The 27,540-nt window shown below is 39.5% G+C and overlaps 2 protein-coding genes across 4 annotated transcripts in view; one reads left to right on the top strand and one right to left on the bottom strand.

The window, feature by feature from the left end:
• LOC306851581 (unconventional myosin-Ic-like) overlaps nucleotides 1–7,391 on the bottom strand; it is a 40,722-nt gene extending 33,331 nt beyond the window's left edge. Inside the window, exons 1-2 of one of the 3 annotated variants that reach the window (XM_079387930.1) lie at nucleotides 6,840–7,391; nucleotides 6,567–6,737 (exon numbers count right to left, since the gene is read on the bottom strand). In XM_079387930.1, the coding sequence (XP_079244056.1) occupies nucleotides 6,567–6,659 (93 nt within the window). In that variant the 5' untranslated portion in view covers nucleotides 6,660–6,737; nucleotides 6,840–7,391. Of the gene's footprint in view, nucleotides 1–3,681; nucleotides 4,041–6,566; nucleotides 6,741–6,839 lie in introns of those variants that run through there. The other 2 variants (XM_079387929.1, XM_079387932.1) reach the window with 2 other exon arrangements.
• Nucleotides 7,392–9,308: 1,917 nt separating this feature from the next.
• LOC306851011 (pre-mRNA-processing-splicing factor 8) lies at nucleotides 9,309–26,864 on the top strand. Its single transcript, XM_079387023.1, has 42 exons — nucleotides 9,309–9,434; nucleotides 10,055–10,186; nucleotides 10,288–10,456; nucleotides 10,545–10,709; nucleotides 10,894–11,112; nucleotides 11,186–11,398; nucleotides 11,479–11,604; nucleotides 11,688–11,793; nucleotides 11,882–12,072; nucleotides 12,388–12,507; nucleotides 12,597–12,906; nucleotides 13,000–13,134; nucleotides 13,247–13,376; nucleotides 13,476–13,672; nucleotides 13,775–13,981; nucleotides 15,012–15,175; nucleotides 15,265–15,391; nucleotides 17,962–18,154; nucleotides 18,269–18,456; nucleotides 18,584–18,822; nucleotides 18,937–19,083; nucleotides 19,174–19,384; nucleotides 19,467–19,583; nucleotides 19,675–19,922; nucleotides 20,034–20,213; nucleotides 20,292–20,427; nucleotides 20,523–20,692; nucleotides 20,797–20,926; nucleotides 21,013–21,159; nucleotides 23,020–23,180; nucleotides 23,332–23,523; nucleotides 23,647–23,884; nucleotides 23,988–24,116; nucleotides 24,222–24,335; nucleotides 24,424–24,597; nucleotides 24,711–24,904; nucleotides 24,996–25,235; nucleotides 25,319–25,460; nucleotides 25,564–25,704; nucleotides 25,808–25,947; nucleotides 26,040–26,242; nucleotides 26,345–26,864. The coding sequence occupies exons 2-42, from the start codon at nucleotides 10,066–10,068 to the stop codon at nucleotides 26,497–26,499; spliced, it is 7,029 nt and encodes a 2,342-aa protein (XP_079243149.1). The 5' UTR covers nucleotides 9,309–9,434; nucleotides 10,055–10,065; the 3' UTR covers nucleotides 26,500–26,864.
• The last annotated feature ends 676 nt before the right edge of the window (nucleotides 26,865–27,540 follow it).

The raw sequence follows: 27,540 nt of genomic DNA on the forward strand, positions 1-27,540 counted from the left end.
GCTGGATCACAATGAATGCAAACAGGCATGAACAACCTGATGGGGGTACGGTGAAAAGATGCAATTCACAGCTGAAATTTCATCTCAAAGTGCACCTCTGTCAGAAGGAATGTAATGAGAGTTAGTGTTATAATAATCCCTCGACTCCAAACACAGTGTTCGCCCTCGTCAGTCATGACAAGCTATAAGCCCAAGTGAAAGGATCCCAGGTGGATTACAGAATATCTCACACCATCAGGTTAATCAGTAGTCCGTGTATGTGTGTCACTAAGCGAAGCAACGATTTTAAGCTCCCAAACCACACAGTCAGCACAAGACGAGTAATATGAGCAGATAAACACGTGGAACACATACACTTTTCAGTCAATACATTTCACAGAATAAAGTTTAGGTTTTACAAAATATTTCTGTCACTTTTTATCAACCAATGCTGAATAAAACTTAATTTCTTAAAAAAATTTAAAAAAAAAAAAACTCACTCAACCTATACATTTTAGTTTAAGTGTCCAAATACTTTTGGGGCCACTGTACATCCGAGTACACAAGCCATAGAAGAGTCATAGTACTTTTTAATGAACATTATAAATAAAAATCTTGAAATACCATTCAAATGAGCCATCCAGACCAGTAAAGTTTTAGAGCTGTAGATAAAAGGCTTTGGTCTGGCCTTTGCAGTTTTTTCCTGATATGGAGCAAAGCGGAGTCCAAGGGCAGGGCCCTCAATGGGAAATTTCAAGTGGAAAAGCCACAGCTAAATTAAGAAAAACTGCAGATCCTACAATGTGCTCATGACTCATCACAGGGCATCAAGATGTTTACAGTCTCTCTTACCCTCTGCTCCCTCCACCTCCATGTAGTTCTCACACTAAAACCTACATTAAAACCTGCTAGGCTGTAAACAAATAAGCTATCAAGGCTACTGCCACTCATACTCTGTTCTTCTATGCAAACATTTCAAACCACAACTACACGAATGCTTTTATCTACTGAAGAAAGACTCTGCAATGTTGAGCAAAAGGCTAAATGTTTAAAGCAACCATGAAAGGTGTTCGAAACCCAGCAACGTGACGTATCTCCAAAACAGGATATTCAACGAGAACAAAAAGCAGTGTGGGACCTGAAGAGTTTGAATATTTTGATGAAAGATTACGAAGACAAATGAATAGTTCAGCAACATGCATAACAGGGTTAAGTTCATATAAAAGCTTCTGCTACAACAAATTTACACTCAAAAAGGCACAGAACGTAACCAGCTTAAAGCATGGTAGAGACACGTTTATGTGGTTGGTTAACCCTGAGAACTTCCTGTTCCGAGTGTTTCAGACACAGGTGTTTCCCCTCTGAGATCTCTCTGGGACACGTTGACAGCTGGCTGGTTGACAGACCAGCAATGAGGGAAGGACTGGGTTTGCACAGCCACATATGTCACCAGCCCTCCCGCTCTAAACCAAATATTCCTCAGCAATCTCACCATCTTCATAAACACGATGACTGGAGAATAATTGGAAGATAAAAAAACAGACTAAACAAGAAGCCTCAACAGCCGTTACAGCAAATGTTTCTTGTCTAACACAAAGTTAGCTTCATGGTGGAAAAGTGAACACACACGGCACACTTATATTGCTCACTCCTGACAGAAGTAGAAAGTTAATTGTCTTAGGACAGCTGGAAAATAGCTCAAGTAAAGACTCCCGGCCTCTGACCAAAAACCAGAATCCCGCTGCTCTGAAAATATGCTCTATCCCAAAGTACCTCCCTTTGCAGTCGACACTGTATCAGTTACAACCCTGAGTTAAAGAAATAGTTCACCCAAAAATTCATTTACTTAATGTATTCAGATGTAACAGATTTGGAGAAATTGGAGAAAATTTTGCATTACATCACTTGGTCCTCTGCAGTGAATGGGTGCCATCAGAATGAGAGCCCAAACAGCTGCAATCTACAAGCAATCCACATGACTCCAGTCCATCAATTAATGTTTGTGAAATGAAAAGCTGTGTGCTTGCAAGAAAAAAATAATCATTAAGGCATGTTAACTTCAGACAGTCACTTCTGGCCAAAATACAAGTCCATAAAAGTTCATTGCCTGTTATCCTCTCGCATCAAATCCCACCAACATATTTGTTAAGAACGGTTTTCACTTGTAAACACTGCTTGATCTGTGCATATTACTTGTGGATTATTGTGATGGTTTATCAACTCTCATTTTGAAGGCCACCATTCACTTCAGAGGGTCCACTGGCGAGCAAGAGATGAAAACTAAAATGTTCTGATTAAGAGACAAACTCATCAGCATCTTGGATGGCCTGAGGGAGTAAAATTTCAGCAAATTTTAATTTGGGGTGAATATGATTCTAACTAACACTACCGTTCTAAATGAAAAACACACCGTTGTTTTCCAACAACTGTATGACAACACTGTTATTGGAAAATGTACAGCATAAGCATGACTATTATTGCGTTATTCATCCGTTCACAGATGCCTAAGCAACTGTCAGCTTCTAATTGTTGTCAATTATACTAGTTACACCATCCATGCAGTGTTGCACAATAAAATAGATCTCCCACTGCAAGCAATCCATTTCATTTGACAGGTGCATCTTCATTAGGTTTTGCAACACATGTAAAAAGGAATGATGCACAAGGGCGGGATGTGCGCGAGGACACTTGAGGACATGACCTGACAATGACCTTAAGATGTCATCAGCACTGTGCTGCTCAGCTGGCAGCCCAGGTGAAAGAAACATCCTCTTATATGCGCCCTGACACAGTGTAGTAAAAATAACACATTCAACACAATTTTACAAGCTTGGCCTCTCAGGGTGAAGCTGATAGTATATTCCCAGTGGAATTTCTAATGTAATTGGACTGAGGGAGGTTAGTTTGGAATGACAGATAATTAACAGCTGGCCTCCTTTAACTCCCCTTGTCATTCCATCCTGAGGAGTCCTGGAAAAAAAATGTGGTCTGAAGCTCCCCAAATCACTCCCTAACAAATGGAGCTCAATGCATGTCCATAGTTTTGCTCGTTTAAGCTTTGGAGATGGGGGTTTGTTTGTATAACCCTCATGCATTTGAATCAAGATCTGAACAGGTCAGGGTAGTATTTTCATAAATAACATGGAGTAAAATAACAGGTGAGATCCATGTGGTCATGGACAGTTGTTGTGCATCAAACCCTAGTGAGCTACCACGCGCCTATGACGCCCAAAAGTGCTGTCTATCTAGGGAACTCATGATGATAACCTATGATGAGCAAGAAGTGTTGGAAAGTCTGACTCTTTTCCACGAATCAGTCATTTCCAACAGTTTGTTACAAAAAACGCTTCAAAATGATTATTCATTAAGATTATTAATATTTCTGTTTTATTTAGGCTAACTATACAGCCATCGTTTATTCCTCGGCTTAAATGCCCTTCCATCAATGCTTATCCGAGACAGAACTGCTCTGATTCTCGAACGAATCGTTCAGTCCGGTTTTGTGGTTCAACAAAATTCATTGAAAAGATTCGACTCGTTTATCAACCGGACATCTCAAATATGCAAGAAACCAATCTTAAGAAACGTTATCTTGGCTCACATACGCACGTGTGAATTCAAAACTCATATGTCGACTCATGAAGCGTAAACTGACTTAGTGCTTTGATTCTAAATGAAATGAATGGCGTGTTAAGAACTTACCTTGATTAAAGCACGCGACGTTCAGAAGCACCGGTCGCTCACTGTAATACTGCATAAGAGAAACCCAGCAGTGATGGGAAACTTGCTCTCAAACTTGACCTGTAATCTGGACCTTTCCGTCCTATGTGAATCCCACCGACGAGAATATTTACCTCAGTGGGACACTGAAAAGTCGCTTTTACAGTTGTCTAGGTCACTTAAGCAGATGTAGTAAAAATGACTGCTGGAGATTTATGCGTTTAAAAAAAACAGATAGTAATACTCTATTTTAATGTGAGTACTGTGCCATGGGACATGTACTCAGTAATGGTTTGAAGAGGGTGTTAGCAGCCGTCTCTCTCTCTCTCTCACACTCTCTCTCTCTCTCTCTCTCTCAAGAACGCTGTACCAGGAAGTTCCCGAGCAATCCCACGACTAATAAAATCACAAGTATATCCTCAACTTTCACTTCATCTCAATACAAATAATACCGTTTAATTAAAATGTGGAGTGTGTTTTGATTAAAACTAGCCTATGATTTGTTTTATTTAAAGCAGAAACAGAAAAAAAAAAAAGAAAAAAAAACAGCACTGCTTACTTTCCTCACATATGCAAGGATAGGTGGTGATTCAGAACGAATACTCGTTTCTATATGTACTTTTAGATTAAAATAACTATTGTGACAAATATATATCAATCTTGTGGTATGATTGCTTACATGTGGCATTTTAGATAAAGGTATAGGCGTTACTCGAAAGCACGCTGGCGTTATATCGCCCTCTATTGACAATTCAGATACTGTATTACAACAGGTCTTCAATATTTTTCAATGCCCCCTAGTATCTAAATGATACTAAAATGACACTACAATGAATCTATACACCAGGGCCCATTTCATTTCAATTTTAGTAAAATTTTTATTCATTTTTTAAATTCGTTTTTGTTATTTTATTACTATTTTTGTCCATATTATGATATATCCAACTTTAAATTCAGATTAAGTTTTAGTCATTTTAGGCTAGGCTACATCAAGCTAAACTAAATGAAAGTGAGAGCTGTATGCTTGGCAACTATAGCTGAAAGAAAATAAGCTAATTTTACTTCAAGTAATCATTTTTAATAGTTTTAGTATTCACTATAATAATCTGGAGAGATTCAGAAACAGGTGTTACATACTGTATGGCCTATAATAACAAGTCATAGGAATGCATTTACATTAATATATTAATGTATTTTAATGATTGAGGGCAATAAACATTTAACTGAAATTGATCTAACTTTATTTATTTTACAAAAAAAATTAATTTGAGCTTTAGCAATAATTATCAAACTCCCTGCATTACTGACAGTGACCCCTTAGGAGCTGAAGACCCCCTGCTGAAGGCCCCTAATGTGGTACGATGACAAGCAAATCAGTAATCAGTCAGTATCAGTAAACTTTACCACTGACATTATTAATCAATCTGAGCATCTCTTTTTCAGTCCACACACACACTGGATAACGCATGCTCTGTGAAAGGAAAGCTGTGTCTAAACATTTGACTGTATCAATAAACACTGCTGAAACAAAATCCCCCCTGTCAAGGTGACCTCACCCCTGATTATCCATGTGAAGTGCAGTGTCATGCAGTAGCCAGAGGGTGGAGTGATCGATTCCGCCCTTGTGCTCTTCAACATTCAGACCACCAAACCCACATTAAGCACCAGCTGAACGGAGAGGAAAGGTTGTATCCCGTTGACAAGGCAATGTGGGACAGACAGGCTGTGCTAAAGGGTGTGTGTCCGTGTCTCCTGTCACCGGTCGAGTGGAAATGGGCATTTAAGTTATTGTTCCTGCCTTTATCAGTTATTTAATAATAGTACCGCGTTTTTTTTTCTTATTATTAATGCACCTCCCTCTCTTTTTCCATCTCAAACTCAGTCAAACTCCAACACACCCAGAAAGGGTGACATGACCATGCCAGAAAATCAGGAAAAGTATGCTTTTCCAGAATTTTCTATGTCATTTCCTCATCCAAATAGCATTCCATTCCAACCGCTAATTTTAATTAGCAGACACTAAACACAAGTGGTTCACAAACCAGCTTTTGGTTAACAAAAAATATGCGCAAAACAGATTCTTATCAGCTAGAATACAGTATTACACTAGACTAAATGAACCATGAAGAAAGTTATCCAAACAGAAAAAAACAAGTCACAGAGAACAGACAAAGAAAAAAGAGTGTATATTTGGGATAAAGGGGTTTGAGCTATTTTCCTTTTTCCAACCAGATTAGAAACATTTATTACCATCCATAAGAGTTAATGTAATTTGCCTTGCACACAGACAGAGTTTAGTGTACACCCACATTCCTTGGACTGTATTATTATTAAATGGAGTAATCCAGACCCATTGCTCAGAATCAAATAAAAGCCTCTCACAGATACAATATTTTGATTATATACATCAAAAGCCATCTATGTACTCCAACTGCTTTCTATAATTTCTCATACATCTGAGATGGATCAGTGTATCGAGTATTGTAGAAAACAAAGCTGTAGTCTGGTATTCATTCAAAAGTTTAATCATAATCTAAACCATAATCAACAGCACACATATTCATCATACTATCACTTGTGGTTGCTTTATTATAAACAGGCATGTGCTGACAATCACAATCTTGCTTACAGCATGAAAAATTCTAATGAGTCTTGGTTTCAGGGCATGCAAATCTATGGCACGCTTTGTTGAACCTAAAATATTCTGACAGCTACCACAAAAAGCAATTTGTTAGGAAATCGCTGGGTGCAGTTGTCTTTATTTAGTTATGCAAATTAGTTTTGAATCTTTTTCTGATACGGCAAAGAAGACTGTTAGTACATTCACATGCATTCATTTAGCAGAAGCTTTATTTAAAGTGACTTACCTTAGTGCAGCCCTGGCAGCAGAACTCTCCATTTTTCCCTGGAGCCAGTATGATTTCTCCTGTGGGTATCAGCTGGATCTTCAGCTCCATCATGTTGTGTCTCTTTGACTGTACGAGTGTCCTTCCTCACTCTGTGTGAGAGGCGCTTCGACCCTCACTGGTGCTTCTGCTCTGCTGGATACAGGAGAGAGAGGGACGATATTCATAAACAGCAAGATATAAACTAAGAAAGATAAAGTAAATCAGGCAGTTTAGTGCTGTAGTAGAATTAACCTGTCGCCAAAAGAAAGTCAATGGAAGTTATTAGAGATGTGTGAAGTGTGTCCAGGGCTCGTCTCACAGCCAGATGTGCACTATAATTTAAGATTCCTGATGCTGAGCTGCTCTGAGCACTGAGAGTCTGCCGTCACGGCTTCCTCTATGCTTAAGCATCCTGTCCTCGACATTCCCAGGGTAAACACCGGAGAAGCCCACTCCGTTTCCCTTGCACACACTTGAATAAGATACACGTTACTGCCCTCAGTTTCTAAAAAAAAGAGTAACTTTCCTTTGTATTTTGATGATGACAAGTTAAAAGAAATATCATTTTGGGGGGAAAGGAGGGGTATCTATCTATCTATCTACAATATTTTTCTTTTCCACATTCATTAATAATTAATTCTAATTACTATAATGAATTCATTCTTAATTCTAGAACCATATGCTAACGTTAGGGGAATGTTCGATGTTTGCTGGGGAGTTCCTCTTAAGAATAAATCTGTTTACAAAATAGCACGTTGTCTCTCTTGAGTGCTTTTAAGTATATAATTCCCAGAAAATGTGATTGTCAGTGTTGAATGTGTCTGTAAAAATATAGCTTGTTGGAGGGGAAATGACAGAGACACACATCCCCTGACCTGTGATATTAGTTGAGACATTCATGATTTCTGGGCATCAACAGGAAAGAGTGGCCTTGGCATCCCAGGGCACTGTTTGATCTAAATTTGGGTAAAGACACAGATCTCTGTCAGCATAGCATTTAGTGAGTTACATAAAACTGACTTATTATGAAGGTTTTATATGATGACAGTTTAATGACTTTAGTTGTCTTGCCTGTATATAGCGTGCTGTGATCACTAAAAATAACAGATGGTCAGCATAAGAGCAAAGAGAAGTGACAAACTGAATGAAAGATCTCCACCAAACACAGATGAACTGCAGCTGGTTTAGACTACGAGACTCAGAATACTGAAGTAATGATATCCTGTTTGTGGAAGAGGGAAATCATGGGATCTTTTGAGGTGTGGTAGGTGAGAATGGGTGAAGGGCAGGGCAAAGATAATGGATAACTATAGCTGTTTTAACCTGGTGAACAGTACTGCGAGTGTTATGTAAGAGGCCATTTAGAATAGCTCTCTTAAATGTTACTGGCAACAACTAGGCTATTTTAGAGGAAAAGGAAGCATCACATATTTCAGTGGCATCCCATTTCCTGTTATACTCCTATTCTTTTGCAACTTTACATGCAGCATTTCTCAAGTCTCTGCAGTATTCTTCTCAAAAGTTGTAGTTTTTCTTGTGACTTCAATAATAAATCTGAACAATAAAATTAATAGCTACAACTCAACAACGTATTTTTCTCTCATGCAACAGTTATTTTTCCTGTTCCCTTAAAATCTGGCCATGGTAGTACATGATTTGCAAAGAGATTGGAACATATCTGTTTTGGGTCTGTACTATTTTTTAATTAAATATGTATTAATTTATTTGCAAGCAGCAGGGATTAAACGATTAGGTTTTAGTCTGATTGAATGGATGGTTGATGATGATGACCAATATATGTAACAGCACCACCTGCTGGGCGCGTTATGTTACGTCTACAGAATGCAACGAGAATATTGAATTAAATTGTTATTCCATATTATTCCTTACAATTAGTTTTTTTTTTACATTTATTTTAAACTTCAAAAGCATTAATTTTATGTGGGCCTTTAAATGTAAATATTTAGGTTTATTAGATATGTTTGCCACTTGTTTCGGTAAAATGCATTTTGAAGAACTGCACTATTTTATGTAAACTAGTAAGGATTTAAACAGTTAAAAGTCTGGGGGAAGAGATAGTATTTCTGGGGAAAATACTTAAGACCCGGTCAAATGACAAGTAAAAAAAAAAAGAAAAAAGAAAAAAATTGTGAAAAATAGCAATACATTAATAACACAATAATATATCCTGCCCGTTTAACGCACACTTTATGTGATACATTGATATAATCTCAATATAAAATGAGATTACATTAGTAAAATACATTAAAAAAACTTCAACACGTATAATTTACTAATTTAGAACTAAAAATGAACTAAAATAGCTTAAATGAAAAAAAAACGTATCAAATTGTTGACTCTCTATTTGGCGACAGGTAAATTCTACAGCACTAAATAGCCTGATTTACTTCATCTTTTTCTGTATCGTGTTGTTTATGAATATCGTCCCTCTTTCTCTTGTATCTAACAGAGCAGAAGCACCAATGAGCTTGTATCTCGTCTCTCTTTATGGATATCGTCTTTCTTTTTCCTGTATTTTATTCTCTATTTATTCAATAAACTAGTCATGGAACAATATTAAACAGAATAGAAATGGAGAGAATAAATGGAGTTTGAAAAGGACAATTTTTTTTATATCCGGTGTCACATCCGGAAGTTTGGCCTTACGTATATTCTTACGTTCGGTGTCGTAAAACACATCATTTCCGTTGAGACAGAGTCCTCTAGATTCGTAAAAAGTATTCGTGAATCTTAAGCCCATACGCACAACGTGCATGGTACGCCATTCTGCTGAGTACAAACCCAGCACACAACTACATTCACTGGCGAGAAACTGCTTCTAATACAGTAAGTTGTATTGTTCTATGCGAACACCTAACTAGAGCTTTTTATTTGCCTGTTTTAAAATAAGTAGCACTGTTTTTCTTTGCTAACGCTTGTTTGCGGCAACAGTTTGGTTGTTGTGTAATATGTAACGTAGTAAGCTAAGCTAACATGCTAACTCCTGCTTTATTGAAACCGAAATTTTTTTTGCATGTATCCGTATCATAAATCTGTGAATATATATTTTTAGTTTGACTTGCAAAATATGTTGAAGTGTACCTATTACTTAGGGTTTATTTGGTGTCTTTAACGAATAACAGTAACGTAACTTATCTTGCTAGTTTCGGTACGATAGGAAAACAATTCAGGCGCGATAGCCAAGTTAGTCGGTGAGGTTCATTGTTGTGGTTTAGATATTATGTTTATAACTATTTGCTCAAATATTTGCATTTTAATTGGGATTTCCTTTCATTACCAACAGATTAGGCTTTTATTAGATCTCATTTAGTCTTCCACGTTGTTGTGATTCTTTGAATGACTTTGTAATGGATTATTTTCTTATAAATTTGAACGTGTTTCATTACTTGTGCTTTGCACTTTGATCTCATTTTATGTATTACTGTTTTTTTTTTTTTTTTTTGCAGAATTCGCTGCCATGGCAGCTGCATTCCCCTACAGAGGTGTTCCTGGAACAATGCCTCCAGGTGTTCCTCCACCTCCTCCTGCTGTTGCTCCAGTACCAGATTACATGACTGAGGAGAAACTGCAAGAGAAAGGTGCGTTCACATGGCTTGATCGTGCACTTTGATTTTGCTTTGTGTGCTCTGAAAGTTTAGTGACATGATTTCCTTTTGTTTGGGTAATCTCGCTGTTGTAGCTCGGAAATGGCAGCAGCTTCAGGCCAAACGCTACTCGGAGAAGAGGAAATTTGGCTTTGTGGATGCTCAGAAAGAGGACATGCCACCTGAGCATGTGCGCAAAATCATCAGGGATCATGGTGACATGACGAACAGGAAATTTCGGCATGACAAGAGGGTTTACCTTGGGTAAGACCGTTTGTGTTATTGACTAGGTAATTTATATTTATGTATGATCATTATTAATAAAATATATATATATATTTTTTGTCTGCAGGGCCCTGAAATATATGCCCCATGCAGTGCTCAAACTTCTGGAGAACATGCCCATGCCCTGGGAGCAGATCAGAGATGTCCCTGTGCTCTACCATATTACAGGCGCTATTTCCTTTGTAAATGAAATCCCTTGGGTGATTGAACCGGTGTACATTGCTCAGTGGGGGTAGGTGACAGTGACTGATGGCATGACTTTCAGAGCAGAGATTGAAACTTATGGCTGCACATTTTGTGTAAAATTGTAATTTTTTCTAATAAAAATGTGATTGTTTTGAAAGCTCCAGATTCGCTTGTTTGTAGAAAAATCTGTATAGCTGTTATTACAGAAAATGTTTTTTTTTTTTCATCAGCACGATGTGGATCATGATGCGTCGTGAGAAGCGAGACAGACGGCACTTCAAGCGCATGCGTTTCCCTCCATTTGATGATGAAGAGCCTCCGTTGGATTATGCGGACAACATCCTGGACGTTGAGCCTCTGGAGGCGATCCAGATGGAGCTGGACCCTGAGGAGGACTCTTCTGTTGCTGAATGGCTTTATGAGCATCAACCTCTGAAAGATTCCACAAAGTGAGTGTTTATGACAGTTGTAAAAAAGATGGTTTCTTGTTTCTTTTGTTTATGATTTATTTTCTTTCCACAGATATGTGAACGGGACCACATACAGACGCTGGCAATTCACTTTACCAATGATGTCCACTCTGTATCGATTGGCTAATCAGTTGTTGACAGACTTGGTGGATAAAAACTACTTCTACTTGTTTGACTTGAAGGCTTTCTTTACCTCTAAAGCGTTGAACATGGCCATTCCAGGAGGACCCAAATTTGAGCCGCTTGTCAGAGACATTAATCTCCAGTATGTACCATGTCCATCCTGTAGCATTGTTGATCATTCCTTTTTATTTTCTCCAGAAGTCTAACTTGGTTTGTTTTTAGGGATGAAGACTGGAATGAGTTCAATGACATCAACAAGATCATCATCAGGCAACCTATCAGGACGGAATACAAAATTGCATTCCCTTACCTATACAACAACCTGCCACACTATGTGCACCTCACCTGGTATGAAACTTCATGCCTACAGTTTTATCGTTCTGTACAAATTCTTGTTTTGCTGAACCAGTGATTTGTGATTGTCCATGCAGGTACCACACACCAAATGTGGTGTTCATCAAGACTGAGGATCCTGATCTGCCCGCCTTCTACTTTGACCCTCTGATCAACCCCATCTCTCATAGGCACTCCGTCAAGGTCAGAACTTCAACTGTTTAATTAAACTGTGCTTGTAAGTTTCCTGATTTCTTCTCTCTCAAATTGCAAGCTTCTGATTTCTCCATAGAGCCAAGAGCCACTGCCAGAAGATGATGAGGAGTTTGAACTGCCTGAGTATGTTGAGCCATTCCTGAAGGAGACGCCTCTCTACACTGACAACACAGCCAATGGAATTGCGCTGTTGTGGGCACCTCGTCCATTCAATCTCCGCTCAGGAAGAACCAGACGGGCCATTGACGTGCCTCTCATCAAAAACTGGTTTGTATTGAACACTATACTGTATTTGCTCACTGAATCTGTAATTGCTCACTGTACTTGCCAGTCTCAAAGTTTTGAATTTATCGATGTAAACATTAAAAGAATGTCTCTAACCATTGTGTTCACATCATATTTTTGCAGTGTCTCAAAGTTTTTTCCCGTTTCACTTACCTGCATCTCACATTTTTAAACGCATACATTGTGTGAATGGCCCCAACTCATGCAGGGTTTGTTTATTAAGAACAAGACTATAATTTCTGAATAGAGGCTCTTTTTTTTTTTTTTTTTTTTTTATATATATATAAACACCATCAGGTATCGTGAGCATTGTCCTGCAGGCCAGCCTGTTAAGGTGCGTGTGTCTTACCAGAAGCTGCTGAAGTACTATGTGCTGAATGCTCTAAAACACAGACCACCTAAAGCACAGAAAAAGAGGTGAGGGTTCTATCCCAGAGCTTGTTTCGTTGAAAAATGATTCATTCAAACGTTGATTCATTTAATGATGATTGTATTTTCTGGTCTAGATACCTATTCCGCTCTTTCAAAGCCACCAAATTCTTCCAGTCCACAAAGCTGGATTGGGTAGAAGTTGGCCTCCAGGTGTGCCGGCAGGGCTACAACATGCTGAACCTGCTCATTCACAGAAAGAACCTCAACTACCTGCACTTGGACTACAACTTCAACTTGAAGCCCGTGAAAACCCTCACCACAAAGGAACGTAAGAAGTCCAGATTCGGGAATGCCTTCCACTTGTGCCGTGAGGTTCTGCGTTTGAGCAAGCTTGTGGTGGACAGTCATGTGCAGTACAGGCTTGGAAACGTTGACGCTTTCCAGGTATAATATGAAATAATGACTGCAGTTTCTGTTTAGCTAATTGTTATCATTGTCTGACTGTTTCATTACTAAAGTCTTTTATCTACTTTGTAGCTGGCAGATGGACTGCAGTACATCTTCGCCCATGTTGGTCAATTGACTGGCATGTACCGCTACAAGTACAAGCTCATGAGGCAGATCAGAATGTGCAAAGACCTGAAGCATCTCATCTACTACCGCTTCAACACAGTGAGTAACACTCAATTCAACCAAATACACCATTTTGTAAAGTACAATGCTTTTCTGCAATTTTGTTTAAATTAGTGCTATGCCTTGCATCTGAAGTGTCCTGTTTTTATAGGGCCCAGTTGGAAAAGGTCCAGGCTGTGGGTTCTGGGCTCCAGGATGGAGAGTCTGGCTGTTCTTCATGAGAGGCATCACTCCTCTTCTAGAGCGGTGGCTTGGCAATCTTCTGGCCAGGCAGTTTGAGGGTAAAATGAGCTTTTATTCATATGAAAAAAAGCATTTTGAAAGATGAAGTATAATTTTAAGGGATAGCAAATACAAATTCATTGTGTAATGCTGTTTAGGTCGACACTCCAAGGGTGTTGCAAAGACTGTGACCAAACAACGTGTGGAATCTCACTTTGATCTGGAGCTGAGAGCTGCTGTGATGCATGATATCCTGGATATGATGCCTGAGGGTATCAAGCAGAACAAGGCCAGAACCATCTTGCAGCATCTCAGCGAGTCATGGAGATGCTGGAAGGCCAACATCCCTTGGAAGGTTATTTATTTTTTTCCCCTTTAAAACTTTTTGCTGCCCATCAATGTTATGATTAAAATTGTAAGTTTATCATTAAGGGATTTTCATTATTTATTTTTTCAGGTTCCTGGGCTTCCAACGCCCATTGAGAACATGATTCTTCGCTATGTGAAGGCCAAAGCTGACTGGTGGACCAACACAGCCCACTACAACCGTGAGAGAATCCGAAGAGGAGCCACTGTGGATAAGACTGTGTGCAAGAAAAACCTGGGACGCCTCACTCGACTCTATCTAAAGGCAGAGCAGGAGAGACAGCACAATTACCTGAAGGTACATTTCTTGAGTAACATAAAATGTCTTTGAACAGGCTGCTGATACTGATACAGAACTATGACTAAATATCGTCGTCAATGAGCCTTTATCACGAGACGAGAAGCAACGTAAATGCTGGTCATGTGACGATGACTAGAATTAAATGTATAATGCAATATTGTTGACGAATAAAAATGAGACTAAATGTGGTTTACAAAATAAAAATTATGCTAAAATTTGTTTTCATTTTCGTTGACCAAAACGAGACGAAACAATGTTATAACGTTATTTCGTCTCGTTTAGTTGTGTTATCATTAGGCGCCTTCGACTTGAAGCGGCGCTGCGCAGAATGATCAGTTTAGACATCAAAGTACCGCGAGAGCGATTCAAAAGCATAAGGATCCGTCTGCTCTCTTATCTCTCGCGGTACTTTGATGTCATATCATAATGATCATTCTGATCATTCATCCCATTATTTTTTTGCAGTATTTCTGTTTCCTGTGTCTCACTTCAGGGGCTGTATCAGGTCGCACTGCGCAGACGCAGGCGATGTAATTTCCTCAAGCCCCACTCGCGGCATTATTTAGAAGACAACAAAAAACATGTTAACATGTTTGGTTGGTAAAATAAATGTTGTAAATTCAAATCTTCCTCCTTCCGTGTCTGGAATGGATGTATTTTTGAGTCTATAAGGTAACAATAATATAATAAGATAACCTTGTTTGAAATGGGTTTGGTTAAAAGAGAATTTTGGTTTAGTCTGTACTGGGTTAAATAGAATTGCATTACTAAAAAGAGACTAAAATACAATTTTCATTGACTAAAACTAGACTAAAATAGTCATGGTTAATTCTGACTAAAATAAGACCAAAATGCTCAGACTTTAAGTTAGCTGAAGGTTGACTAGACTAAAAAGAATATGAACGTGACTAAAACTAATAAAAACTAAAATGACAGCTTCACACAAAGACTAGACTAAAATTAGAACAGGCTGCCAAAAACAACACTATACAGACCACATTAAAGAGTGATGTCTTTTATCTTACAGGATGGACCTTACATCACAGCTGAGGAGGCCGTGGCCATCTACACTACCACAGTGCACTGGCTGGAGAGTCGTCGTTTCTCTCCGATCCCCTTCCCTCCTCTGTCTTACAAACATGACACTAAGCTGCTCATCTTGGCTTTGGAGAGACTCAAGGAGGCTTACAGGTCAGGCCAGTCCCATAAAAGCAGGGTGATTGGATGCACTGGTTTTTGTTTTTGCATATTTTCTGACTTTGCTCTGTTCTTTTATCTAGTGTGAAGTCAAGGTTGAACCAGTCACAGCGTGAGGAGTTGGGTCTGATTGAGCAGGCATATGACAACCCTCATGAGGCTCTGTCCAGAATCAAACGTCACCTCCTCACTCAGAGAGCGTTCAAAGAGGTTTGCTTACATTTATTTCAGCACACTTCATATTAGGGTTGGGCGGTATATAGAGTTTGTACGATGTATCAATATATTCTTTATAAGTGATACAATAAAAGGCAATATCGTTTATATCGATATACAGTATTTTGAAACTAGTGCATCTGAAAATATAGTGGGGGACACAGACTGAGCTGCTACGGAGAAAGTGCATGAAGGTCTTTAAAAAAAACTCGTAAGATATAGAAGCCTGTAGTTTAGTTTCTGTTTAAAGCGGCTCTGACAGAAAGGCTGTGTGTGCTGCTGACAGAGACTCGCTGTTTTATGTGTTTGAGATGTGCTGTTTTCCTAAATGCATAACTTAGATTTCACAGGTTTATTCTCCATCTATAAATGTTAGAAAGCCATGGAAATATTTCCATTTTGCTGTCAGAAGTGCATGAGCATTCTGCTTTGAGATTCTCCGCTAAACTTCAGACTTCATTGAATGATCGCCGCCGTGTGCATGTGCGCCAAACAGACAGAGCTCAATGAAATAGGAGGATGACAACTGACTAAAATATACATTTTGCTGAAATATTTGTAGTTAATAAGCAATAAATGTGACAGAATTTTAAACCTACAAGTGTATTTGTATGATAGCACTAACTATAATGTGACAATGTTACAATGTTAGAATGTAATCTGATTTTAACCCTTTCTAACATAATATGTGACCCTGGACCACAAAACCAGTCTTAAGTCTCTGGGGTATATTTGTAGCAATAGCCAAAAATACATTGTATGGGTCAAAATTATTCATTTTTCTTTTATGCCAAAAATCATTAGGATATTAAATAAAGATCATGTTCCATGAAGATATTTTGTAAATTTCTTACCGTAAATCAACATTTTTGATTAGTAATATGCATTACTAAGAACTTCACTTGGACAACTTTAAAGGCGATTTTTTTTTTTTTTTTTTTTTTATTTTTTTTTTTTTTTTTTTTTTTTTTGCACCTTCAGATTCCAGATTTTCAAATAGTTGTATCTCGGACAAATATTGTCATATTCTAACAAACCATACACCAATGGAAAGCTTATTTATTCAGCTTTCAGATGTATAAATCTCAATTATGAACAATTGACACTTTTTTTTTTGTGGTCCAGGATCACATGTATTTAGTTCACACTGCAGGCTAAAGTGGCCCAAATCAGGCTTTTTTGCCCAAATGTGACCCATATCTGATTTTATGACAGTCTTTTTTTTTTTTTATTTTCAAATCAGGCCCAGGCCACTTTCATATCAAATCAGGCCCACACTGTAAAAAAAAATCTGTCAAATTCACGGTAAAATACTGGCAGCTGTGGTTGCCAGAATTCTACCGTATAAAATACAGTAGCAACGTTTTAGGTTTTACGGTTTTAACTTAAATTTACAGTTAAATACAGTAATTTCTTTAACTGATATAATCTTAATATACCAACCTATTAAAGTACTGAAATCTGTTTTGTTCTTTTGAAATACACTGATAATCACCAAATGCAGGTGATGATGATGAGTCACATGATGAGCCAAAGCCCATCACAAGCAACTTTTAAACAATAGCATTTACAGAAGGTGCAGATGCAGTGTCATTCATACAAGCACTAAACACATCATGGTGAGACTCCTTAAAATGAAATATGCTATAAACATTAATTTAACAACATTAGATGTAACATACAACCCCAATAAACATAACTGATAAGAAAAAACTAAGAAGAAACAGTTATTTCAAAGAAAAAACGTCAAATTCAAACAGAATTTGAAATGGAACGCAGGGAATTCTGGGAACATCAGTTTACGGTTTTTCCCTGTACATTTTACAGGAAGTTTCCGTTAACCATGTAACAGGTTTTTACTGTAGCATTTTCACAGTTTTTTACCGTTAAATCACGATCATTTTTTACAGTGCAGGCCACTTCCTAAATCAGATACATATCCGATGTTTTGCAATGCGACTTCAGTCTGAACGGCCAATGTCGCATATCATGCGATTTTTACGTCATTGAAATGCGACAGACGTCACAATTCTTTGCTGGAGGAGGCTGGAAGATTAAAATCACAATGGCAGACAATATATAGACGACAACATCACTTCGTTATTTAGGGTCCAATTGCACATTAACTTAAAAATTGGTAAACACACGCTAACACGAGCAGCATCCATTTTTATTTCCGCAAACACAGTGTGCTGCGTCTGACGTCACGTCGTCTTCTGCGCATACGGGTCACTTCAGGGCCATATACGGTTCACACATGAGACTGATGGCAGTCGCATTTAAATGACAATGTGAACAACAGCGCAAAAAAAAAACGGATTTCTGCAAAAAATCCGATCTGAGCATTAAGACCTGCAGTGTGAACTAAGTCTTCTATGCCTATGGTTACATTCACTTTGTTTAATCCAAATACAAAAGCATAGAAAATACCGAGATATATACCGTATACCGCGAATCAGCCAAAAAATAGAGATATGAATTTTTGCTCATATCGCCCAGCCCTACTTCATATAACCACAAGAGTTCTCCTAGCTTGTGCTTAAAGTGGCTCTTTTTCTCTCTAGGTGGGCATTGAGTTCATGGACCTTTACAGTCATTTGGTGCCGGTTTATGATGTTGAACCTCTGGAAAAGATCACTGATGCATACCTGGATCAGTATCTGTGGTATGAGGCAGACAAGCGCAGACTTTTTCCACCCTGGATCAAACCAGCTGACACAGAGCCACCTCCACTGCTGGTGTACAAATGGTGCCAAGGTGAAATTTATATGTTTTTTTAGAAATGTTTAAATAAATAAATACACAAGGGTTAGATAAAAGATAGGTACAATTTTATTCTGTTAAACATTTCTAATTATGTCTGTCTGCTAGGAATCAACAACCTACAGGATGTGTGGGAGACAGCAGAAGGTGAATGCAATGTCATGCTGGAGTCTCGCTATGAGAAGATGTACGAGAAGATTGACTTGACGCTGCTGAACAGGCTTCTGCGTCTCATTGTTGATCACAACATTGCCGATTACATGACGGCCAAAAACAACGTTGTTATTAACTATAAGGTCTGTTAATTGCATATATAATACAGTAAAAAAAAAAATCTCTCTCTTAAAGCTTTTGAGAAAGTAAATTAGAAATTTCCTTTCACTGCCCTGTTTGATTTTAGATATCTGTATTTTCTCTTAACAGGACATGAACCACACAAACTCGTACGGTATTATCCGTGGCCTGCAGTTTGCCTCTTTCATTGTACAGTATTATGGGCTGGTGATGGACCTGCTGGTGCTGGGTCTGCACAGAGCCAGTGAGATGGCTGGTCCTCCTCAGATGCCCAATGACTTCCTCAGCTTCCAGGACACGCCCACTGAGAGTGCCCATCCTATACGTCTTTACTGCAGATACATAGACCGCATTCACATCTTCTTCAGGTTAGTAGTGCTGATAAAAGAAGTCTCCCATGTCCTGTTGTGCTAAATTGAGATTTTATTTCCAAATGTTGCTGTTGTACAAGTTTTATGAACTTGTGGTTTTGCTGTGTGTAGGTTCTCTGCTGATGAGGCTAGGGATCTGATCCAGAGGTACTTGACTGAGCACCCAGACCCCAACAATGAGAACATTGTGGGCTACAACAATAAGAAATGCTGGCCAAGAGATGCTAGAATGAGACTGATGAAACATGATGTGAACTTGTAAGTGCTCTAGACTTTTGTCATTCTGAACCCCGTAATAAAGAGAAAAATGCACGTGGTATGATGATTGATTTCCTTATATTCACACAGGGGCCGTGCTGTGTTCTGGGACATCAAAAATCGCCTCCCTCGTTCTGTGACCACAGTTCAGTGGGAGAACAGCTTTGTGTCTGTGTACAGCAAGGACAACCCCAACCTACTCTTCAACATGTGTGGCTTTGAGTGTCGCATCCTCCCTAAGTGTCGCACTAGTTATGAGGAGTTTACACACAAAGACGGTGTGTGGAATTTGCAGAACGAGGTAAGTAGAATTGCAAACTATCGATTTAAAAATAACTGTTGGTACATCAGAAAGGATGGTGGATAATTGTGTTGATTTTTAGGTAACAAAGGAAAGGACAGCACAGTGTTTCCTCCGTGTAGATGATGAGTCCATGCAGAGGTTCCACAACAGAGTGCGACAGATTCTGATGGCTTCTGGATCCACTACCTTTACCAAGGTATGAGCCCTGAACCTTAGCATCAAAACAGCCATGGCAAATTTGAATTTCCAATTTTGTGCATGGTTTTACATAATGTTGCTCTTCTCAGATTGTGAACAAGTGGAACACTGCTCTGATTGGTCTGATGACATATTTCCGTGAAGCCGTGGTCAACACTCAGGAGCTTTTGGACCTGCTGGTGAAGTGTGAGAATAAGATCCAAACCCGTATCAAGATTGGGTTGAACTCCAAAATGCCTAGTCGTTTCCCTCCTGTGGTGTTTTACACCCCTAAGGAGTTGGGTGGACTGGGAATGCTTTCCATGGGACACGTACTGATTCCACAGTCTGACCTTAGGTAAGTTATTTGCAGTTTTCATTACAGTTTCTTTTATTAGCAACTTCATGGAAATTAATATGGATCCACGGATGCAGGTGATTGATTTAAAATTCTTCTGTTTGCGCTCAGGTGGTCCAAACAGACTGATGTGGGCATTACTCATTTCCGGTCCGGTATGAGTCACGAGGAGGATCAGCTTATTCCTAATCTGTACCGCTACATCCAGCCATGGGAGAGTGAGTTTATTGACTCCCAGAGAGTTTGGGCTGAATACGCCCTCAAACGACAGGAGGCCATTGCTCAGAACAGGTACTGTTCTCTTAACCAAACCCAATATTTAATTATGTTGATGGGTTCATTCTTATTAATGAGTTTGATACTCTTCAGACGTTTGACACTGGAGGATTTGGAGGACTCCTGGGACAGAGGTATTCCACGTATCAACACACTCTTCCAGAAGGACAGACACACTCTGGCTTATGACAAGGGCTGGAGAGTCAGAACAGACTTCAAGCAGTACCAGGTAAAAGTCTTTCTTTCTGGGAAACACGAATTGCATGTTGAAAGCAGTGCCAAATATCACTATTTATTTTAATAACGGTTTTTGATTGTTTTCAGGTGTTGAAGCAAAATCCATTCTGGTGGACTCACCAACGGCATGATGGGAAATTGTGGAATTTAAACAACTACCGTACCGACATGATCCAGGCACTTGGAGGGGTGGAAGGCATTCTTGAGCACACGCTCTTCAAGGGTACCTACTTCCCCACCTGGGAGGGTCTCTTCTGGTAAGACCTTTTATGTTGACAAACATTCAGTATATTTAACGCTATTTTTGACTCTTTTTAAGCTTCATTCGCTTTATTTTATTTTTTTTTTTTATCTCTTATAGGGAGAAGGCCAGTGGTTTCGAAGAGTCAATGAAATGGAAGAAACTCACCAATGCTCAGAGATCTGGTCTGAACCAGATTCCTAATCGACGATTCACCTTGTGGTGGTCTCCTACAATCAACAGAGCCAATGTATGTCTATGAAAAGCCATTGCATTTAGACAGCAATTTTCCCCCAAATTCTTTTCTTGAGACTCATTCTCTTGATGTTCTTATAGGTATATGTGGGTTTCCAAGTGCAGTTGGACCTCACTGGAATCTTTATGCATGGTAAAATCCCAACTCTCAAGATCTCTCTGATCCAGATCTTCAGAGCTCACTTGTGGCAGAAGATTCATGAGAGCGTCGTCATGGATCTCTGTCAGGTAAACAGATGTGCTTCCTTTAAAGGCCTTTCCACACTGAGCGCGATGCGAAAAGTCGAGGCGAATCGCCCACGAATGTTGCTTTCACACCGAGCGCGAAACGAATGTTCGGCTTCTGCTAATTCACGCCTGCACGCTAGGGGGGCGCCGACCAACAATGTTTTTTTTTCTTCATGTAGCGTATGTATCTCGTGTGGTTTACATCGTCCGCTGCTCAATATACAGAATTAAATTAAGATAAATAAGTTGTTTCTTCATCAGAAACACTAAATATCCATAATGCTTACAAGAACACATTACATGTAATTATTAAAGTTTTTGCTCTAAACCCACTTTAAATCATCATCGAGTGCTTGTAATAACTTCCGATTGTAATCTAAAATTGATTTTGATTCTATAATCGGCAGACATGCACTCTTTGCATGTTTTAAAATGATCGCTTGTCATGTGTTATAAACATCCTTTATTGTTAAAATAAATACCATGAACTGCATAAAAACACATACAGAAAAACTATCTTCACAATTACAGGTGTATTTGCTTTCATATTTCATGTGTAGAAAAATATTTCTCTTTTTTAATATATACAGAAGGGCAAGCGATACGCTTACAACATTGACAGGTCTAGATGAACGAGCTATGACTCATAAACGCTCGTGGAAGAAAATGGATGGTGCTCGTCAGATCACATGATTCAGTGGAGAATTAATGTTATTCTGTATAAAGAACATGTGAGAATAGTCTGTTCTTAAATACCAACAATAACAAGAACTCGGCATTCACTCTTCTCTCTTGCGGGAAAAAGTCCTCTACTTCTGTGTTTTTACGCTCGTGCTCAATACAGTCTTCCGAGCTTTTAGCCTTTTGGGTAACAGCAGTTGCTCTGGTCATGTGATGTAATGCTCAAATCTTATTGGACTGCCCGTGTTTTCACTTTGCGAAACTCAAATGATTCGTCAGAGTGGACGAACAAAAAACATTTGCATTTTCGGTGTCTGTGAGGAAGCTGTTGTTTTATTCCCGCGCATTATCGCGTGCAAAATTCATTTTGATTTTTCGCGCTCAGTGTGGAAATGCCTTAAGGGTGCTTTCACACTAGCGCTTTTGGTGCGCACCTGGGTTCGATTGATGTCAGAGTTCAGTTCGTTTGGATGATGTGAACACTGTCTTCCGACTTCGGGTGCGAACCGTACCAGAGTCCGCTTAAAAAGGGTGGTCTGGGGTTCGGTTCAAGTGAACTCTGGTATGGTTCGCTGATGTGTACGCAATCGTACCAAATCACAGAAGTGAACCGCTATTAATGATGCATTATTTGATTAAAAATGTGTCTGTGTTTCACTCACTTTCCTGACGAGCGTGACTGATGTGCTACAAGCAGAAAGCTGTATGTCTCATTTCTGTTCGCCTTCAGCGTTCTTTAGAGCATTTGCAGTACATTCGTAAGACAGACGTAAATGCTTTATGCACTGAAGCTTTGTAAAACAAAATGAACTGTTCAAATACGGAAATATATAAAAGTGCAGAAAGCAATCTTATGCATTCTGCCGCCTTCTCCCGCGCCATCGTTACTAAGCAACAGGGTAAACAGCTGCTGGCTTGATGACGCAAACGAACGGTGGTTCGGACCCAAATAAAATATGAACGCAGTCCGGCAGGGAGAGGGGGGAGAAATTGAACCGAGTGTGAAAGCACCCTAAATGGGTCAAGATATTATGCAGTGAATATTACTCATGCTTATTTAACAAGACTTATGTGAGCAAACTGTATGTGTGGTTTCACACTTTAGACTGAACTGTTACTAACAGTTTGCTTATTCAGAATAGTGCCATCAGTAAACTTTTTTTTGTTTGCTCTGTGTAGGTGTTTGACCAAGAGCTGGATGCTTTGGAGATCGAGACTGTCCAGAAAGAGACAATCCATCCTAGGAAGTCTTACAAGATGAATTCCTCCTGTGCTGACATTCTGTTGTTTGCCTCCTACAAGTGGAACGTCTCTCGCCCCTCGCTTCTAGCAGATTCAAAGTATGTGTGATTGAGATGAAAGAATACATTGACATCTAGGATATCAGGAGGAAAAAAGAAAACATTCCACACATAATACTTGCATTAAAAACCATACTGAAGCCATACATAGTCCTGTTGTATGGTAAATGTCCGTGTTTCGTCTTTATAGAGATGTTATGGACAGCACCACAACACAGAAGTACTGGATTGACATTCAGCTCAGATGGGGTGACTACGACTCCCATGATATTGAGCGATATGCCAGGGCCAAGTTCTTGGACTACACCACTGACAACATGAGTATTTACCCATCACCCACTGGAGTCCTGATTGCCCTTGATCTGGCCTACAACCTTCACAGGTCAGTATTTTATAGAATATTGTGTAGGTGATTTAAATCACACAGTCAAGTACAACTTGGTTACACATCCCAAAACAGCGACAGAGCAGCAAGTATTTGATTTGTTTGTTTCTCTCTCTACAGTGCTTATGGTAACTGGTTCCCTGGAGGCAAGCCCCTGATCCAGCAGGCCATGGCGAAGATAATGAAGGCCAACCCAGCTCTTTATGTGCTGAGAGAGCGAATCCGCAAGGGTCTACAACTTTACTCTTCAGAGCCCACTGAGCCTTACCTGTCTTCCCAGAACTACGGAGAACTCTTCTCCAACCAGATCATCTGGTTTGTGGATGACACCAATGTGTATAGAGTCACCATCCACAAGGCAAGTGAATTTAACATCATGAAGATGTCCCTTTTGGTGTTATTGTCTTGTTTTCTCTATAGGTTGTGTGCTAGGTGTTTTAATCTTTCATTTCCTGTTTTAGACCTTTGAAGGTAACTTGACCACAAAACCAATCAACGGAGCCATTTTCATCTTCAACCCCAGAACTGGACAGCTTTTCCTGAAAATCATTCACACATCTGTATGGGCAGGACAAAAGCGTCTTGGACAGGCAAGTCTGTCACTGGGTGCTGTGTATTTTGTCTGTGATCTGCACAAACCAGTCACTCATGTGGGTCTGTTTGCAGAGTTATACATTTTGCATTTGTTTTTGTAGCTGGCTAAGTGGAAAACTGCTGAAGAAGTGGCTGCCCTGATCCGATCGCTGCCTGTTGAAGAGCAGCCCAAGCAGATTATTGTGACCAGGAAGGGCATGTTGGATCCTCTTGAGGTTAGAAACACCCATTAAAGTAGCTGTTATATCACTGGTAAGTTATTACCAGTTAACTTTTAGGTTAACAGCTGTCCGTTTTCCTCAGGTGCACTTGCTAGACTTCCCCAACATTGTAATCAAGGGTTCTGAGCTCCAGCTGCCCTTCCAGGCCTGTCTGAAAGTGGAGAAGTTTGGAGACCTCATTCTGAAGGCCACAGAGCCTCAGATGGTCCTGTTCAATCTGTACGATGACTGGCTGAAGACCATCTCCTCTTACACTGTAAATCCAGCTCTTATACCATAATTTTGACCTGACTGAAATCGTAAGTAGCTTCTGAGGGTTGCACTGCTCATTACTACAATGTCTAAAACTAGTATGTTTTTGTTACCTAGGCATTCTCTCGTTTGATCTTAATCCTGAGAGCACTTCACGTCAACAACGACCGAGCCAAAGTTATCTTGAAGCCTGACAAGACCACAATCACCGAGCCCCACCACATCTGGCCCACTCTGACCGATGAGGAGTGGATCAAAGTGGAGGTGCAGCTCAAAGATCTCATCCTGGCTGACTATGGCAAGAAGAACAAGTGAGTTCTAGATAATAAATGCATACGGAAAATGGCTATAGATTTGAAATGGTCCACTTTTCAGATATTAATTTTGTTTACTTCTCCACAGTGTGAATGTGGCATCTTTGACCCAGTCTGAAATCAGGGACATCATCCTGGGTATGGAGATTTCTGCTCCATCCCAGCAGAGACAGCAGATCGCTGAGATTGAGAAGCAGACCAAGGAGCAGTCTCAGCTAACAGCCACACAAACTCGCACTGTTAACAAACACGGAGATGAGATTATCACCTCCACCACCAGCAACTACGAGACTCAGACCTTCTCTTCCAAAACCGAATGGAGAGTTAGGTGTGGAAAAAAACCTCCTGTCTTTTTATAGTTGTTAAAACACAGCTAGACTTGGTTTTTAAACTGTTTTCCTGATCTCACAGGGCGATCTCTGCTGCCAACTTGCACTTACGTACTAACCACATCTACGTGTCATCGGATGACATCAAAGAAACTGGCTACACTTACATTCTGCCCAAGAACGTTCTGAAGAAGTTCATCTGCATCTCAGATCTGCGTGCTCAGGTTACAATAACCAACTTTTTAACGTGTTTTCTCTTGTGAATCCTCTTCAGTAGTATTCTAAACCTGAATTTTTCCTGCATCTATATATATTTTTTCCCTGTAGATTGCAGGTTATCTGTATGGAACCAGTCCTCCAGATAACCCTCAAGTAAAGGAAATCCGCTGTATCGTGATGGTGCCACAGTGGGGTACGCATCAGACCGTTCACCTGCCCAACCAGCTGCCACAACACGAGTACTTGAAGGTCAGTATTTTACTCTGATGCATACGTCTATAGTTTGGTGTTATCAGCAATCTATGTCTTCCCAGCCGTATCAATCCATTTGAATGCCTCTTCAATTTCATAGGAAATGGAGCCTCTTGGATGGATCCATACACAGCCCAATGAATCGCCTCAGCTATCTCCTCAGGATGTCACCACCCATGCAAAGGTCATGGCTGACAATCCGTCCTGGGATGGCGAGAAGACTATCATTATTACTTGCAGGTACATATTTAGCACACTAATGCACTGTGACTGCACTCTTAACATCCCAGAGTGTAAAGATGGGTTTTAAACATTTGGTTTTTATCATCTAGTTTCACCCCTGGTTCCTGCACGCTGACGGCCTACAAGCTGACTCCCAGTGGATATGAGTGGGGTCGACAAAACACAGACAAGGGAAATAACCCCAAAGGTTACTTGCCCTCTCATTACGAAAGAGTCCAAATGCTCTTGTCTGACCGTTTCCTGGGCTTCTTCATGGTGCCTGGCCAAGTCTCCTGGAACTACAACTTCATGGGTTCGTATAGCCTTAAAATATTGAAACATTAAGTGAATTTTCACCTTCTGTTAATTGCAAATACAACATTGTGCTTTTCTAACCTCTCCTTTTTCATTCTAGGTGTTCGCCATGATCCCAACATGAAATATGACCTACAGTTGGCCAACCCAAAAGAGTTCTACCATGAAGTTCACAGGCCATCTCACTTCCTCAACTTTGCTTCTCTGCAGGAGGGTGAAATCTACAATGCTGATCGTGAAGATATGTATGGATAATAGTACAAACAGTGACTATATAAAGTAAATACACCCAACAGGCTAACGTAATGTTTTGTCACCAAGACTCACTCTATAATGTTTGCAGTAATGTAAATGCTTAGAAACTCAAAGCATGTCATCTTTTTATTGCTTTATCATAATTCCCTGGCATTTCAGATAGCACATTTTGTGCTTGCTTTCTGAATGAATTCTCATCTAAAAAATCTGTACCCAATTACTGTTCGTAATTATTTGTAGTGCATTGTGTTTTTTATAAATCCAGCATAAGTTGTATGTACCTTGTAGCTATGTTGTGCATCTGTTATGTACACTGTAGTTTGGGTTTAAATAAAGATTATCACTTTTATGAGAATTTGAGATTGATCTCATTGGCATTTCTGTTGGTTTCATGGATTAAATCAGTGTCCACTGAAGGAACATTAGCTGTTCAATCTAAAGAGCAAGGACACTGTATGCCTTCAGAGCAAACCAATCTGCATGCATATGTTACAGTCCACTGAGCAGCTCAGCCTTGAACATATATGGCAAGTTGTTTTCACATTTATTCCTTAAAGAGTGTCTAATTGGATAAATTCATTAAAATGGCAGTACACTGTGACTAATGCTAAATGATGCACATAAACATTGTCAGCAAAAACGAGTTCTGGTCACGCTAAAGTCTGACACGGAAGAGAAAAAATAGTTGAATAAAGTTTCTCTTTTGTGCACAAAGTATTCTCATAGCTTTATAAAATTAAGGTTGAACCAATGATGTCACATGGGCTGTTTTAATGATGTTCTTGCTACTTTTCTGGGCCTTGAATGCAGTAGTTGCGTTGCTGTCTATGCAGGTTCAGAAAGCTGTCGGATTGCATCAAAAATCTTAATTTGTATTCCAAAAATGAACGAAGGTTTTACGGGTTTGGAACGACATGACAGTAAAGTGTCCAGAACTATTGCTTTTATGTGCTTTGAGATCCATAAATGAAATGCCACTGATGACAGAGAAGAACAAAGTACATTATCTAACAGCTCTCTGATTCTGTTGGATTATCTGAA

The sequence above is a fragment of the Barbus barbus genome (genome assembly GCF_936440315.1).
Source record: "Barbus barbus genome assembly, chromosome: 31".
NCBI classification, from domain to species: Eukaryota; Metazoa; Chordata; class Actinopteri; order Cypriniformes; family Cyprinidae; genus Barbus; species Barbus barbus.

What these genes read in the sequence shown, in the direction of transcription:
- LOC306851011 (XM_079387023.1), top strand. Translation starts at nt 10,066, where the DNA reads ATGGCAGCTGCATTCCCCTACAGAGGTGTTCCTGGAACAATGCCTCCA. An exon ending in GGAGAAACTGCAAGAGAAAG is followed by an intron (nt 10,187 to 10,287) that starts GTGCGTTCACAT and finishes TCGCTGTTGTAG; the next exon opens with CTCGGAAATGGCAGCAGCTT. An exon ending in ACTATCATTATTACTTGCAG is followed by an intron (nt 25,948 to 26,039) that starts GTACATATTTAG and finishes TTTATCATCTAG; the next exon opens with TTTCACCCCTGGTTCCTGCA.